The sequence below is a fragment of the Nothobranchius furzeri genome, chromosome 12, assembly GCF_043380555.1.
Source record: "Nothobranchius furzeri strain GRZ-AD chromosome 12, NfurGRZ-RIMD1, whole genome shotgun sequence".
NCBI classification, from domain to species: domain Eukaryota; kingdom Metazoa; phylum Chordata; class Actinopteri; order Cyprinodontiformes; family Nothobranchiidae; genus Nothobranchius; species Nothobranchius furzeri.
The window spans coordinates 30,157,319-30,174,560 of NC_091752.1; the positions used below are offsets into that span (position 1 = coordinate 30,157,319).

The 17,242-nt window shown below is 41.1% G+C and overlaps 1 protein-coding gene across 2 annotated transcripts in view; it reads left to right on the forward strand.

The window, feature by feature from the left end:
• Positions 1-17,242, forward strand: part of grid1a (glutamate receptor, ionotropic, delta 1a) — a 424,695-nt gene that overhangs the window by 394,507 nt on the left and 12,946 nt on the right. For both annotated transcript variants that reach the window (XM_015944768.3, XM_015944767.3), the window contains exons 12-14: positions 2,801-2,939; positions 15,031-15,226; positions 16,092-16,258. In XM_015944768.3, coding sequence (XP_015800254.3) covers positions 2,801-2,939; positions 15,031-15,226; positions 16,092-16,258 — 502 coding nt within the window. The remainder of the gene's footprint in view (positions 1-2,800; positions 2,940-15,030; positions 15,227-16,091; positions 16,259-17,242) is intronic.

Here is a 17,242-nt window from a genome sequence, read left to right on the forward strand (position 1 = left end):
TCGTTGGACATACTACAATTCCAAATGACGCCTCCTGATCGCAGCAGTCTGGCTCAAAACGTTATATTTCAAACTATTTCAACCCATTGTAGACCAAGCAGTGTTATGGTAAATGCATAGATTTTTCCCCATTCTAGCAGCAAACTATTACTGAGAAAAATGTGGTTGAGCGAATCTAAAACTAAACAAAAAACTAAAAGAGCTGCAGTGTTTCTGTGATCTCCTTCAGAAATTCACAAGTGACCAGCATGATTACAGCCACACATGGGAGCTGGTGTTATGTCGATATGTGTTCCCCCATTGAGATCTGTTTCTTTTGCACCCAGCTGCAAATGGAGACGACCCATTCACAAAAAATAACCCTAACCCTTACCCTTACCAAGTGTTCACCAGCGGAAATATAATTTCACTGACTGATAAAAGAAGCAGAAACTGCTTGGATGTTCTGTTAATGCAGTCAATAACCACAGCTTGCCCTCTTTGTCCAAATAATTCCATGATTAACTCATTAACTGGCTGAATCTAAATGGCCAAACATCTATTAATGTGAGGCCGAAGCCCAGGCTGAGGCCTTTCTCCGGAGCTAGCTCTCTTTGCTTCATATCCAGAACCGAATTATGGGGGCTTGTGCATGACTCGTTTTAGCTTGTCATCTAGAACCTGGTGCCGATCCATAACTGGCAACAGCCATAAATCTTATGGAACAGGAATGAGAAAGTGACTTTTTGCTTTGAAAAATAGTCCACAGTAACCACATTTTAACACATGATGTCATTCTTACATGTTGCACCTTTAAATAGACAACTTATGAAACCATTCAGTGTGTCTGCTAACCAATGAACTAAAATATTATGACATTTAAAAACTGATATAGCAGAATATTATGTTGTCACAGTCAAACTAATTATTTACAAGCACACACACCCTGGCTGCTGCCGTCATGAGCACAAGACGCTCTAATTAAACAAACAATGTATGTTGATATCACCATGCAACAACTGCTGAATCAGGAGATGGTAACTTTCGTACCAAATGCCTTCTTTAGCATCTTTTATGGTGCCCTTCTCAAGGAGAACACCCAATCTGTAGTTCTGGTTGTGATCCAGGTAAGTCAGCTTGGAACAAATTCAGCAGTTGATGTTAAAGCCTGAACTGCATCTATCATAGTCTGGCACACTGCCTGGGAACCTTTTGTTAACCCAACACCCACTATGTTTCAACAGAAGCTCAATTTATGCCATTTCTCATCCTTTCCCCTCCTCATATCTGGCTCGTGTTCAACTCTGCCACTTATTGTTTATTATTTTAAATTTTCTTGGAGATGGTGTAGGTCACTTTGATACAGATCACACAGTTTCCTATAGTGCGCCATTGTTAGTGCTCCAACTTGGCAGCCAAATACCTCAGTGAGTTTATAATGATATGCAAACCCTAGGCTGAGTTTTGTTGTGCGTTCACTGCAAAAGAGGCTATCCATCCCAGACACACAGGCTTCATTGCTGCTTTTTTCAAACAGGAACTGTTCTTTTGTTCCAGGATGAGGTAATTCAGAGGTAGGGAATAATCTAAACCTTCCTAGGAATCAAATGGAATTTTTTTTTCATTATGATTAAAGGCTTTAATCAATTTGTTCCATAGATGAGAGAGAAAGCCACAGACGTCTGCTGCTGTGAGGTTAGATTGTGGACAAAATACAACACATTTCATATTCGATGACCTTAAAATAACAGTCAAAGCCATATGTAATAAAAATGACTGATGCTGGAGTGTTACACATCTGACAAGACCTTCAGTGTTTTTGATTTTTCTCCCCAAGCTTTCCTCAGGGTGCAGCTGTGCTGATCATGACACTTTCAGACAAATATGTTTTTATCACATTTCATATTCTTGAAATTTCAGATGTTATTTCTTCAGCTTTTCCCTTTGGTGTCAGAATGCATGCTGACATGTTTCTCATTCGTCTCATGATTCGTTTTGGTATTTTTGCAGACGAGTCGGTAAGATAAAAAAAACATGTCATCATCCTTGTTTACCTCTCTAAAAACAATAAATGTGAGAAATTTGAAATACGTTCTTTTTGCATCCTCAAAAAGATCAAACAAAAGATTTTATGTTAACACTTATGTTATTAAACCGAATCCTAATATGAGTATAACCATCTGTTCTGGTGTTAAACACAAACAAATAGATATGATCAACAGCAGAAAGTCTGCTTGTCTGAATAGACCGATGAGTCATAAATGTTCTGGAAAATCTAGAAAAAAATCAATACACAATATTAGTCAAAACTTTATTGTGTCTGCTCTTTCACTGTAAAAGATTAATCAAAGACGAAACAAAACAACCTACCAGAGATGGATGAGGGAGAAAATTCATGCAGTTCTGCAGCTTTACAGTTTTATTTCTGTTGTATTTCACAATTATGTTCAGACCTGTGTCCTCAGTGGGTGATTTTAGTGCTGCTATCTTCTCCAAATTAGATATCAGAAGTGTGTTACAGCGTGTGTGCAATTTTTCATCAGTCAATAGAAATGTAATCATCAAAATGTTGAATCTCAACCATTTCAAAATGATTTCTTTTGCAGTTTAATTTTTTTTAAACATCTTTATCTTGGTTTTTGTTTTATTCTTTTGTTGCATGAAGATTTTTTAACTACTGGTTAAAGGAAACTCGTACATCATTCCTAATCACCAAAGTTAAAATCTGGGTCTCGGCTTCTCCCCTTCCTGATTTCATGCTTCGCTACAGATTGTAAATGTGCTGATGTTCACGTCTGTGTGCACTTCTCCTTCTTCACAGGCAGCGACTCCATCCTGGGCTCGGTGGCTCTGCGTATCGTCATGGGCAGCTGGTGGCTTTTCACCCTCATCGTGTGCTCGTCCTACACAGCCAACCTGGCTGCCTACCTCACTGTGTCGCGCATGGACAACGCAGTTCGGTACAACAACACACTTTTTCACACACTGTGTTACAATCAATCGGATGGTAGTACAATCTGTCATGTCCATATGTACAGAGTCTGCACACTTTCATGTCTGCATCTCTTGAGGTATATCTAACCGTGCTGTTATTATTGACTGGAACACAGGTGTTTCTTTTAAAATGCCCACTGACTGGATCGATTTTTTGATATAGTATGTACATATTCTATTTTTCAGCTTTAACGGTCAAGATTACTGCAGCAGCAGCTCTGGTTGAAGATTAATCTTTACACATCTCTCATCTGCTCGACTCAATGCTGGGTTTCTTTAATTGTTGACCCGCTAGCCTAACAGCCAGCTCGCCCCCAGTATAAATGTTATTTGTTTGTGAATCCAATTTGGTGTGACGTCTCTCCCTAAACAATGAGCAGAAAGGCATTTGATTGCTTTGCTTCTGTCTTGTGGTGAACAAATAAGCACATGGGGACATGTTGTTAGCTGAGGTGAATGCTAAAAGACACAAAGTTCATCTATGAGGTGGATTTGTCTGTGTGTGGGAGGCATGTTGTGAATAGCAACTATTTTCTTATCTTTCTGTGGTACATTCAGTGTAGGTTAAGGAGATAAAATCTATGACAGAAAACTAAGAAGGAGATCATGGGTCCATTGGGGCCTCCTCTTTAACTACAACAAAACGTTTTTTTAGGTTTGAACGGAACTGGAAAATATTAAGCACAAACAAACAAACAAACAAAAAGCTTTAAAGATACTTTGATGTTGAGCGTTGGTTTTTCTTTTTAACTTTGTTGTGTTCAACCACTAGGGATGGGTAACTTATTTGGCACTTTTTTTTTCCCGTGTCCTGTCTGGCTGTGAAGAAAACAGAATTAATGTCTGAATGCTGGTGACAAGCCTTACAGATTAACTCTCAGGTGGAGCATCAAAGCTTCTGCTTTTAATGTCACGCCTGATACTTAAAACTATTGTTTTTTTTAATGCTTGTAATTCCGACCAGACACGGAGACAGAGGTGAAAGAGAAAGGAAGAGACAAAAGGTGGGGGTGGGGGGTAGTCCCAAAAAAATAAACAATCACTGATGAACACGAGTCTACTTCTAGACCTGCAGAAAAGGGATACACATCAATACGACAGGAGCAAGCTATCACTGCGTCAACTTGATGAAGAAATATAAAATAAACATTGTTTTACTGAACAATCACACGATAACAAATCAAAGTGCACTTAGTAGCAACCACAGCCTTACGACATATGTTGAACGTGCCCAAGTCCATACTTATGAGAGCACCGTGTGAGCGTACCCGCACTTGTATATGTAAGGTTTCTCTATAGGAGCGTCCAATAGAGAGTGTGAGGGGCCACAGATCTGCCCCCAAAAGATGCGTAAGAGATGGAAGGAGCTCCAAGTCTCAGAGATCCAGGAGCTGCCCCAGAGCGCAGGGACCCCAGAGAGACTGCAACCAGAAAAGCCCCAGCCCCCCTCGAGAGGCGCAGAGGATTGTCCTGGGAGGCCACAACCAGCAGCCGGCAGAGTCCTGGGGGATATCAGCGGCAAGCCCACAGGCCCTCCCGCAGCCTCCCATCCACAAGCCGGCCAAGCCCGGAACCCAGCGACCCGGGACCCAGGGGCGACCAGCCCCACCGGGGACCCAACAGAGCCCAGGGACTAAGATCCCACCAGGCAGCCACCGGGATTGGTCAGGCAGACGACAAAAATCTTAAACCCCCTGACCCGGGAGCCGCGAACACTCAGGCAGACCAAGGCACCACACCAAGTGTGGCAAGGGGAAGAGAGGTGAAGGTGTATAGCAGCAAAAGAAGTCCCAGGAGAGGGGAGGAGTCAAAGGCCCCACCTGACATATATAGTTATACACAAACAGAGTCACACACTCACTCCCTCATGCTCACACATACACATACAACATAAGACTTACAAAAATGCACGCAAGACACCCACTCATGCTCCCCATACACACCCTATTCACTCTGGTCCCGGTACTGCTGCACAAAGGGTACAACCATCACCGGTTCCCAGAGTTCGACCCTTTCTGCTGGGGTGCTGATGAGCAGGCTTCCCCGCCCAACGCCGGGCAAAGCGAGCCACCACCCCAGACCCCAGCCAGATTGCCAGATACCCCTCCTAGCCCCCAGCCCCGGGATTCCAAGCGACAACAGAGGTGTGCTAAGACCCCTAGTCTCCCTCCGCCTGCTCCAACACAGTGTTGGTTTGTGTTGACGAGGTGTATTTGTTCATGGCTGTGGTGATCGAGCAGTGCAGGCATTGTCTGGCCTATGCCAGCTGATGCCACCACACCACCCCTCTTCCCCCACAGCCCTCTGTGTCTAAGTGCAGTTTAAAATTGGAAGTGGGCACCGGCACTTGGGATGAGGCTGAAAGATCCCCTTGCCAAATGCCATTGAATGTGCTCACTCCCAAGGCCCTAAGTGTGTGTTTGCGTGGAATGTCTTTGGTGGAAGGGTTTAATGTGCAAATAAAATTGGGCGGCAGGCTGCCACAGGAATGTGGAAATGGGGTCCATTCCCACACCCCCTGATTTGTCCAGCCCCATGTTTGTGTGATGATGTGAGGGAGCAGGAGGAGAAAAATGTGTGGGGATAGGGAGGAATGGCTAGTTGGCCTAAGCCCTCCAGGGAGCCAGCTCCCCCACTGGCCCCAATAGGCACCTCCATTGCCAAAATGCCACCCAGGGCATGGAGACCCCAGCCCATCTTGCCAGGGCCCAAAGCAGCAGCATCGCAGAGCTCCACGGAGTCCGAGAGAACCAACACAGCCCCACCCCAGCAGAATATCTACTCTCATCCCTGCATTTGCACAGCTTCCAGAATATATAAGTCATAGGACATCCAGGTAAGGTTGGGTCCTCCCCCCTCTGGACATCCCCCTCCCCTGTTATGGGACAGCAGAGGAGTCAAGGTCTACACGAGGCCCCAGAGCCTGGGCCAGGCACTGCCGCATGTTCCCGCCTTCTTCCCGGCAGCATACATGTCAGGACCCGACCACCAAGTGCCTTATTTGGCACTTTCTAAGGCACCGACCAAATTCCGTGGTATAGACCAAGGGCCGATTCACCTGATAGGAAACTCTGCCTTGTTTCAATACCATAGAGTTCAGTACCTGTCCTTCATTAATGAGAACTTGTGAGACAGTGATTTCCCAAGATAGACGGCAGCGCAAGAGCATTATGTCATCAGTCGTTGCATTCCAGCTCTAAACAGAGCAAGTAGCATAGTAGAAAGAACACTAATGTTTGGTTCCACTTCACTAAATGCAATAGGTGACTGGGTGATGACGACATCATAGACAACGTTCTAAGTGAGTTTTCACTGTCCTAAACTGCTTAAACAGGCAAATAAACTGTTCAAGAAAATATTAGCTTGACGCTTGAGCTTCATTTGCTATCAGCTAATGGTGCATTTGAACTCAGAACTCGGAAATTCAGACTTCCAACAAGGCAGAGAGAAAGCTCTTTAAAGTTTGGTGTCACTTCACTAAATGCGATGGGTGACCGGGTGATGATGACAACAATCTAAGTGAGGCATCATCATCTTAATTTGCTCCGCCAGGTACATAAACTGTTTAAGATAATGTTAGCTTGATACTTTAGCTTCCGTTGCTATCAGCTAATGGTGTGTTCGCTTCCTCCTCGGAACTCAAAAATTGTTCAGAGTCGGAAAAATCAACTGATTGAGAATAAGTGGTAAAAGGAATGAAGATACTCCATAAATGTAGTTCACAGCAGCAATGTTTGCTTTAGTTTAATTTGCAGGTTTTAAAGCTACAAGAACCCACCCATCACATATTTTGTCCAGAGAGGAAAGGAGAAGTCCATGGATCTGGGTTTTAGGTAGTGAAACACCAAAATATTAAATACAAAAAATTTTATGGTATAGACATTTGTTTTGGTTTGTATTTGTAGTTTATAGTTCATGGTCACCTCATCATAGTTATTCCAGAGGGCAGCCATAGCACTCTGTTTTCCCACCATTGATTACCTTAAATGTGATGTAAAGTCATGATATTGGAGCAAGGCAAGAGATAACAATTCCAACCTTTAGTTTGGTAAAATATTTGAGAAGATATTCTCATTTACAAACATGACCTGGCCAACTAAGCAAACCTTTGTCATTACATCCTTTCACACACACACACACACACACACACACACACACACACACACACACACACACGCACGCACGCACGCACGCACACACACACACACACACGCACACACACACACAAGATCAGATGTGTCGAGGCTTGGAGTGTTTCACATCTAAAGCGGTCCTGGCAGACATGGGACTTTAGGGTCCTCTCTTCTCAGTTTGACCACTTACTGAATGATCCACTGCATTAAGTTGTTGACCCTAACAGATTAAGAAAAAGGCATGAAATGTTGGGTAAGACCAGTCAATATAGTCAGTCAATATAAAGCAAAAACTGCACATCTTACCCTATAAATGTCACCCATTTGACACAATGAAAGCATTAGCCATTAATGACCTGAAGAAGAACAGTTAAATTCTTTCCCCCCATCTTTCCTGCGTACCAAAAATCAATTTATAACCAGCAAAATTGGTGTTTCAAACACACTCATACTTTACCACAGCTCTGCCTCCTCAACTTTTGTCTGCTATTGGCTAAAATATTACTTTAGAATAGTTTATTATTGGAGCAGTTCAGGAGGCTTTTAAGCTGTACTATTAATTTGATAGGTTTTCTGCCAATGGGGGCGATTTTGCAGTATTTTTGAGAAAAGAAAGGTCATGTAGAACGAAATCTCCCTTTGAGGGTGGCAGCTGTTTCTGCTTCACCATCAACTAGAAAACTGATGGTACAGAACATTTACAAACAAGCTTGGAGGTGGTGTGCAGAACATTTTCAACGTCAAAGAGTCTGTGGTCTAGACAGAAATTATTAAGGCGATGTGAAGGGTGGTAAATGTGTGCTTTTCAGCTTGATATATTGCCTTTACTTATGACCAGTAAGCTGTGATATTCTATATAAATATAGGATATCAGCCTGCTTGGTCTTTGGATGTTTAATCAGAAGATTCTAGGATTCTTTGCTTTTTCAGGATCAAACACACTTCGTCTCAATTCAGACAGTCAGGTTTATAAAAGTTAAGAAATTTATTTTCTAAACAAATTAAAAACAAGACAAGTTAACCAAGGCTACTAAGAATGTAGGAGGATGGGATGTGATGTATGTTGACTATGTGTGAATGTGTTTATCAGAACCTTATATCTAGAAGAAAATGAGTTCTGGGTGTGAAAAGGAATTTGGTTTGCATTAAGCTATGAAGTTGGTTCTTATCAAAAACGGCATCAGATGCAATCTGTGTGTCTACCACACCCTTTCTTTGGAGACCCTATTCGCGGATCAGGAGGTCAGGGAGGTCGGGCGACCGCTGGGCACCGAGGTTCGGTAGATTAACCGCAGCACCGACTCTCCAGTCCAGAGACGTTTCCGAGTCAAAACAGATGGATGAAATTGTTTGTGTCTAGAACAGCTGTTTCTGAATAGCTGAAGGAGCCATTTTGTTGTGTCAGCTGTAGGCAGCTTTTAGCAGGGTTTTTGACTGATTGTCAAAAATGTTCTGAATTAAAGACGGTTCGCTACGGATGGCCTGTCCGTAGCTTTCTCTAGAACTGCATGCTGAATCTCACAGGATGCTGGAAGGTGGAAGTTGAAGTGCAGAATCACTGTAATCATATTATGATTTTCTTGGCTAGTCGGGATGTGCCATGTTAATGGGTGTTCACAAGCAAACCTCAGAATGTCACGCCTCTTTCAGATACAGGATGTTCTGATTTGTGGAACAGAAAGCAATGTGTCAGGATATTAGCTTGACCTTGTCATCGTCTGTGTGTGAGCTGTCAGAAAATAGTGATTCACTTGTCATTTCAAACTTCAGTAATTCAAGCACAGATTAATCAAAACATTATTGATAATTTCATATAACATTTGTTCATTCCATTTCATGATTGATTAACTCATATGAGCTGAAAAAAGTCACTTTATTCAGAGGCATGAGGAATCCTGCGGTGTTATCAGAAGAAGGCTTTGTTTGGGAACACAGGCTGACATCGTGTTCCTCCTGAAATGTCAACAAGGTTTGCAGAACCTTGTTGCTTGTTGGAAGGTAGAATGTGAAATCCACCTTAGAGCTGGAATTTATGTCTTCCGGTGACCGGTGGCATGCGGGTCAGTTTTTAGGTGAAAACTGACCATTGCTGGACAATACATATCCCCCCTTTTCAAGGACACAGGGTCTTGCTAGAAACCACGAGTCATTGAACAATTCCAGAGGCCCTAGGGACTCAGTTGAGGAAGGAAAGGTTAGTTCCCAGGCAGAAGCAACAGGAGTGAGGAAAAGCAAACGCCCACCGGAGAATAGTCAAAGGTACTCCCAAACTTGAAGGAATAATTCCAAACAGGCAATAATAATTCCACTTAGCGTAATCCTTAGGCAGTAAGCAGAAAAGCAGGGACCGGACCCGGTCACAGGTGAATCGTAGAACTCCAGCATCCATGGCAGGAACCACAGGACGTCCAGACCCAAACGAACTGGAACCCCAGGCAGCAGAATCAGGCGATGGAGCAGAGAGGTCCTCCCAGGGAGTGAGGACCACTGGCGAAACTCAGGAGAGGAGCAGAGCACACACACACAGGGCACTTGAATGTAGACACACATAGATTGCATCTGATGTAAAATAACAAATAAAAAGAAACCTAGCACTATATGTACCTATATGTGCTATGTGAAAGCAGATTATGTGAACAGAGTCCAGGTGAAAGAAATTGATGCAGCAAACTACATGTACTGGAAAAGTGTTGCAAAAGAACAAAATTAACAAAACCCTATAATATATGTAGGGGAAAATCAACACTTCTGAGTAAAAATTTTATCAAAAGAGAAGGGCAAAATAATCTGTAGCCCATAAGTGGTAAAAATCAAACTAAAGGAAGTTATTACAGCTATGACAGAAAGCAATCAGCTGTAATGAAATGCTGAAGAAACGTATATTATATATATATATATATATATATATATATATATATATATATATATATATAGATAGATAGATAGATAGATAGATAGATATAGATGATAGATAGATAGATGATAGATAGATGATAGATAGATAGATGATAGATAGATAGATGATAGATAGATAGATAGATAGATAGATAGATAGATAGATAGATAGATAGATAGATAGATAGATGATTAAAGAAGTAATAATATAAAGAAGAAACACTTGAATGTAAATTGGTGTTGTAAGTAATTAAACCTATATGTGAATGTACCACAGTAGGAATCAGAGATTAGTAGATAAAGCACAAAATGAAGTTAAAGCAGACACAAAATGTTTAAAAAATTGCAAAAATTATCATAATAACTAGGAATTGAAAAATAAAAGAAAATGGAATTTGGATTCAACATGACAGTCAGTGGAGTTACTCACTGTTAACTGTTATGGACTCAGTCATATAACTATGGAAACCCATAGCATGACCACAACAAAGTCAACCAAGTCTGTATGTTATGTTTAGACATGAATTCTATCCACGCATACACTCCATAGAACTTGTGTGACTTAAATCAGAGAACCGAGCGTGAGCGGACGGAACATTCACCCCCCTTTTGGTTCGATTCGAGTTGGGTTATCATATTTATGGGTTGTAATATCATCCAAATCAGTGGAACCCTTGTGCGGTTTGATTTGGTTCCTGTGGACCCACTTATAGATGGGATCTTTGTTTCCTTTGGTGATCTTGATCTGATACACGACCGGAGAGAGTTTTTCAGTTATCAGGTATGAACCTGACCACTTCAGCAACAGTTTCTTAGCCAGTTTACCAGGGGTGATTTTTGTGTGACCGGAATTAGGAGCAAAGATGTAGAACCAGGCCTCATCACCCACGTTGAGTTCAGAATGTGAGGCCTTTTGATGATAATAAGCCTTCCTGCCCTCAGCTGATTTCTCCAGATTTGACTGTGCAAAAGAAAATGCTGCAGGCAGATGGTTCTTCAGGTCCTGCAAATACTGCTCGTTAGTGTAAGCCAGATTGGCAATGGACTGGACTTAAGCTTGGTTTATGCTTGACGCATTCACTTTCCGCTTGGTAATGCGGCTCACGGATGGAACGCACTTCACAACTCGCAGCGTTTATGGTTCGTGCAGCTTGTCTCTGCGGTGAGCCAATATTCTCCCAAACTGAACGGGGCAGCATGGAGCTCTATGGCATGCATCCAACACGACACCATAGTAGAAGTAAAAATTACTGTTGTTTACAACATGGCATTCCAGCATTTTTAACTGTGTCCTCGTCTTTTCCAACAGTGCGAGCTATTTCTCTCCAAGAATTATTAACAACATGTTGATCACGGTGATCTCTGAGAGCTGAATCATACAAATGTCTGTATTTACGAACCTCTGCCATACTAGTTCTTGCCGGTCCGCCATGTTTTTCCACGTCCGACCGTCAGCGTGGTTAGAAATTTTCCTAGGTACGCGTTGCAGAAATGTTGGGCCGTGCGGAGACGCGGTGGAGGGGTGTGGTTGTTAAAATGACGCAATTTCGCCGTGTGGAGCCGTATGGACCTCGCGGACGCGTCAAGCATAAACCAACCTTGACTGATACAGCAGGTGAAGCGGCAGGGTCATTTGTCTACCCGTCATCATTTCAAGTAGGGAGACGCCTGTAGACTCATGAGGAGTGGCCCGTATGGCCATAAGGACCAACGGAAGCTTCACATTCCAGTCTCTGTGATTAGAGGACATGTATTTCCTTAACATGCTGACAACAGTCCGGTTCATCCTTTCCACTTGGCCAGAAGACTGGGGCCGGTAACCAATGTGGAAATTGGCCTTTACTCCCAACATCTGCCAGAGATGTTCCATCACTTCAGAGGTGAATTGAGTTCCCATATCTGAGTTAACACGTGCGGGGTGAGACCGAACCGGGAGAAGATGTGATTCATCAAAAGGACAGCAGTTGTTTGAGCCGTGTCGTTAGGTGCTGGCAAACATTCAACCCATTTGGTGAATGCACAGGTCACAGTCAAGAAGTATTTGTTACCTCTGCTTAACTTGGTCAGATGCATGAGGAATCCTGCAGTGTTATCAGAAGAAGGCTTTGTTTGGGAATACAGACTGACATCGTGTTCCCCCTGAAATGTCAACAAGGTTTACAGAACCTTGTTGCGTGTTGGAAGGTAGAATGTGAAATCCACCTTAGAGCTGGAATGCATGTCTTCCGATGACCGGTGGCATGTAGGTCAGTTTTTAGGTGAAAACTGACCATTGCTGGACATTACAGATGCAATCAAGATATTACAGACACTAGGGTCAAATAAGTGTCTGTGTTAATGGAGTAATATGGAAGAGTTCTAGAGTGAAATAATTGTAAAACAGTAATGTGTCAGTCATGTTGGAGGGAAGGTTACACTGAAGCAGACCTCATCCTCAGCATGCTGGGGGTGGGGGTGGGGGGGGGGGGGGGTATGTAGCTATACACTCAGTTAGGTTGTGAGGTTTGCACTACTCCAGGAAGCTAACGCTCAAGCATCTGCTTTTGTAATTCGACACCAGCCAGAAAAAAGCTCCAGAGTTGTTTAAAGAACTAGAGCCAGCGAACAGGATCAACCCAGAAGTTATTTATTGTATCACTAAGAAGCCACGACATGTTTTCATTTCGCTCTAATATTGAGTGAAGCAGGCTAGAAGCTAACAAGCTAAATTTTCTAACCGTGAATTAGAAGTGAATAGTCGGCTCTAAAAATTTCTCAAGCTACTTTATCAATTACCAACAACTTGTTATTACAGTGAAATGTATGTGTGAAGTGAATGATGAGTCAATCATGGCGTTACAGTTCTTCAGAACCATAACAGCAAGGTAGCAAACAACTACACTTCCTTTAATGCTAGGCTTATTACCATAATATGTAATGGGTCATAAGTGCTCCCTATGGTAAAACACTCAACAGTTCATCACCCGATATGACAACGTATTTATCTACTTATTAACCTACTGTGAATGACTCGTTTTCGCTTGTCATCTAGAATCTTCTTGTGCTGATCCGTAACTGGCAACAGCCATGAAACTCATGAAACGGGGTGAAAAAGTGATTTGGGCTGCAGTAACCAAGAAATTCTTACACACTGCACCTTTAAGTAACATCTAAACTAATGATTGAGCAGGGTTAAAGCCCTGCTCATTTCCAGGTTCTACCACAAATGAACCCTTCTAGATCAGACATAAAACCTTCTATGAATCAATTTTTCCATTCAGACAATAAAAGCTATTAAGGTTTTAATTGAACTTAACGACCACAGCTCTGTAATCACACCTGCAGAGCCTTTGGGAAGTGATGGACATCTCAAAGTGTTTGACGCTGTGACTTGACTGGAAGTTTTTTTCACATGTCTAGACCTTGGACTCAATTAATGAAATTAAATGAAATGAAAATGAAATGAATGAATGAAAATGAAATGAAAAGCTTTATTTGTCCCAGGGAAGGGAAATTAGAGTTTCAGTACACACAATTCAAAGATCAGACATACTGGGCAAGACACATGACAAGAATTGGTGACTGGTCATTCGCAACCGAGTCGCGCTACCATGAATTTCAGCGCTCAGATGGAGTCAAGTGCAGTCCACGGCATTAAAAGTTGATAAGTTATGAATCACATCTACAACTGCAGCAGACGTACTGGTATGCTGCTACAATGTTTAATTTCAGAAGTAAAGCGGTAGAATAATTTTAGATCATGCATTTGTTTATTTATACCCTTTAAGGTGCACATTTGTGACACAGGCTTTAACTAGCTTATGACGCTTTGTTTACAGTCTGGTAAACCTAAGCCGCTATTCATACTTTATTTTTTCCCCCTTTTAATTCAAACAGAACAATGTAAACATTCAACGTGTAACTTCAAAATGAATAGGATGAAGTGTTTTGTTGTTAATTGTCACCTCTTTGCAATGTTTTCCATTTATTTAATTGTCAAATGAGAACTAGCCAAAATATTTATTATGAATAACAATATAATAGTATCACGTAATGTTACATCTGATATTAGGAGATTTTTAATGCTTCCGTAGAAGACACGAGTCAGTTGGAGATAAGAAACAAATGCAGTATTTCTACTGATATTAAATGTTTTCCCTCTAATTCAGCTGAGCCATTAAGGGTAAAGACTATGTTAGAAAAACGGCACCTTTCAGGGATTTAACATTAAACAAAGAAATTCAGAAAATGGCCAACACAGCCCCCGTGCACACAGTAAATCTATTACCTTAAAAATCTTTGTGCAATAATAGTTCTTCAGCAGTTTAGTTCAGTTTCTTTCCTCAAATCTGTATTTTTAATTTTCTTCCCAAGACAGGTCAAACATCTCACCTGATATGAAGCAAAGGAAGTGATCATTAGCTAATCTGACACCACATGAAGGTTATTTTGAGATGCAGAATGTGACTGTCGGAAGGATATTTCCAACTGGCTGCAGAATATTTTCACAAGAGGGATTTCAATCTATAAAGACATTTAGACGTCCATAAAAAGAACACAGTTTGGACTGGATTCCTGAAGGTTAATGTGCCATCATTAGCATGAAGTTACATTAGTCAGTGGTTCGACTCCTCAAACCTGAATCGCACCATGTTCGCGGTGCTGGTTTTACTGGGAGTAGGAGTAGAGCTATTAAAATCAGAAGTAACAACCAGCCCTCTACAGCTAATTTGGTTGATTAGAATCCTGCAGATTGATGATTTTCACCCAAAGTTCAGCAGAGGAGATGGTGGTTTGCAGTCTGATTAGATGGAGTCCCCCAACAGGGAATTGAGGAGATAATTTTGAATGAAGGTAAATGACTCCTGAGACTCAAGTGTGGATAAACGCAGAAAATTAATTATTGTCTGCTACTGTGTCAAGTTTACAGATTTTATTTCAGATCAGTTTATAGTTTTTACTATAACTCCATTTTCTAATTTATATGTAACAACTCTGCCCAAAACAATTTCATTTAAACGATACGTGTTTCTGTTTTTCTCAACTTAAGGTCATTCCAGGACCTGGCCAAACAGTCGGACTTCGCTTACGGGACGGTGAGGGACTCGGCCGTGTACGAGTATTTTTACGCCAAAGGCACCAACCCTCTGGAACAGGACAGCACCTTCGCCGAGCTCTGGAAGATTATCAACAAGAACAATGGCTTTGAGAACTCCGTCTCCAGCCCGTCAGAGGGCATCAGGAAGGCAAGTATTTGTGATGGTTGTTTTCAACAGTTTCTGTGAAATGACTGCTGGGTGCCATTTTCTCCTGCAAATAAGTTTCCTTGAAAAGCTTTCAGTGGTCTGATTAGTCTGTTCCCGTGGACTGATGTGGAACCGACCGCCGTTTTTCATCAACTCAGCTGCAATTTCACAAAAACGTTTTTTTAAACCTCAGTTCACACCCTCTGTTCTCTAGGAAATAGATATAAAATTAAAAAAAATGTTTACAAACAAATGTAAAAACTTTGTTTTGTAGCATTTAATAGTATTTTTTTCTCTTAATTCTAATTCAAATAGAACATTTAGTTTGAATCCACATGCATTCCTTAGAAAAAAATGTGACTTTCCATTTTTATATGATAATTAAAAGGAATTTCCTTTATTTCCTTAGTTTTTGGCTCTACATAGATAAAGTGCTGCTCATCTGTTTTAATTTATGGGTTTATTTTATTTCCAGCATGACTTTATTTTAAAACATGAATTTGAACATTTTTGTATTTAGTTCAGATGTTGAGACAAAAAAATCTGTGAATAAAGCAAGTAATTCAACATACATTAGAAATAAACATCTCTGCACCTTTGCAAAACATTCTAGTGGTGTGCACTGGATTCAATACTGTAACAGTATTGCTGTATGTTCAGCTGATCACTTTTCTCCCAGTGTAATTAAAATGTTTATTTTTTATCTTATCTTTACTAGACATGGATTTTGCCCCAGCTATTTCTGGTCTTAAGTGAATTAAAAAAAAACTTACACAGTAGCTGTGCTTTTTTTTCTGTAAACATGGCTTTATGTAACTATTAACATTTTTATGTGGGCTTTATCGAAACTATTTAAAATTTCCAGGCAAAGCGAGAGTCCTATGCCTTTCTGTGGGACATGGCGGTGGTGGAGTATGCTGCTCTGACAGACGATGACTGCACACTGTCGATAGCAGGAAACAGCATAAGCACCCGGGGGTACGGCATGGCCCTGCAGCACGGCAGCCCTTACAGAGACCTTTTCTCTCAGAAGTAAGTTTATTGATATTTATTTTATAATTAGAATATGATAAATACAACAGAAACAGTATGGTGTCTAAAGATTTAAATCAACAGGAATTTTAATTTGCTGTTTTGACCATCCGCTTAGATACAATCTGCAGAGTTTCTTACAGGACTCAAATTACACACAAGAACCCCACGAGGGCAGAAGTAGGGACTGGATGATTTTTCTGTCAGTTGAGGTCTTCCGGGGGACCCGAGCTTCCCCATAGCTCCCCCATTAATTTTAACCTTGGCTTCTGCGATCTTTAAATGAAAGTAATTACGCTTTTTTGCAAACAGTAGTGCAAAATATTTGCCATTTCACAAATATTTTAGGACTTGTAACGTATTTTTAAAAAAAGCATACTTTTTTTGTATTCCAACTCTTGGAAATCTAAACTTAAGACAATTTTTTTTGTTTCTTGCCTTAAATTATGATCTAAATAATATTTAAGTAAATGATATACAAGCATCAGGATGACACAAAATGTAGCCTAATAGTATGTTTTTTTTACCAGACCAGTGAAAATCGAAGGTTTAATCTCTTTATCATGAAGCTGCAAAAATAAATAAGCATGTGTTCAATAAAAGCATAAAAAGAAGCTCTTTGAACATCTTAGGTGTGTTCTTGCTGTGCCGTGGTTCTAATTCCATGCTTTCGTTCTTTTTAAACACAGAAACAGTTTTGTTTACCTGTTTTGTAGCTACAGTTTCGCCGCCGGCTGCCGGCTTCGCGTTAGCCTGAAGAAGCCGGCAGCCGTCGGCGAAACTGTAGCTACAAAACAGGTAAACAAAACTGTTTCTGTGTTTAAAAAGAACAAAAGCATGGAATAAAAAGAAGCTGTGTGATTCACATATGAAACACAAACTAAAAGTTTTTCAAGTACCCCAAAAGAGCCATTTTCAGTGCTTTTTTAGTGATATTTGATATTTTAGTTATGCATAGAACAGAGATGGGTTGCAAAAACAGCA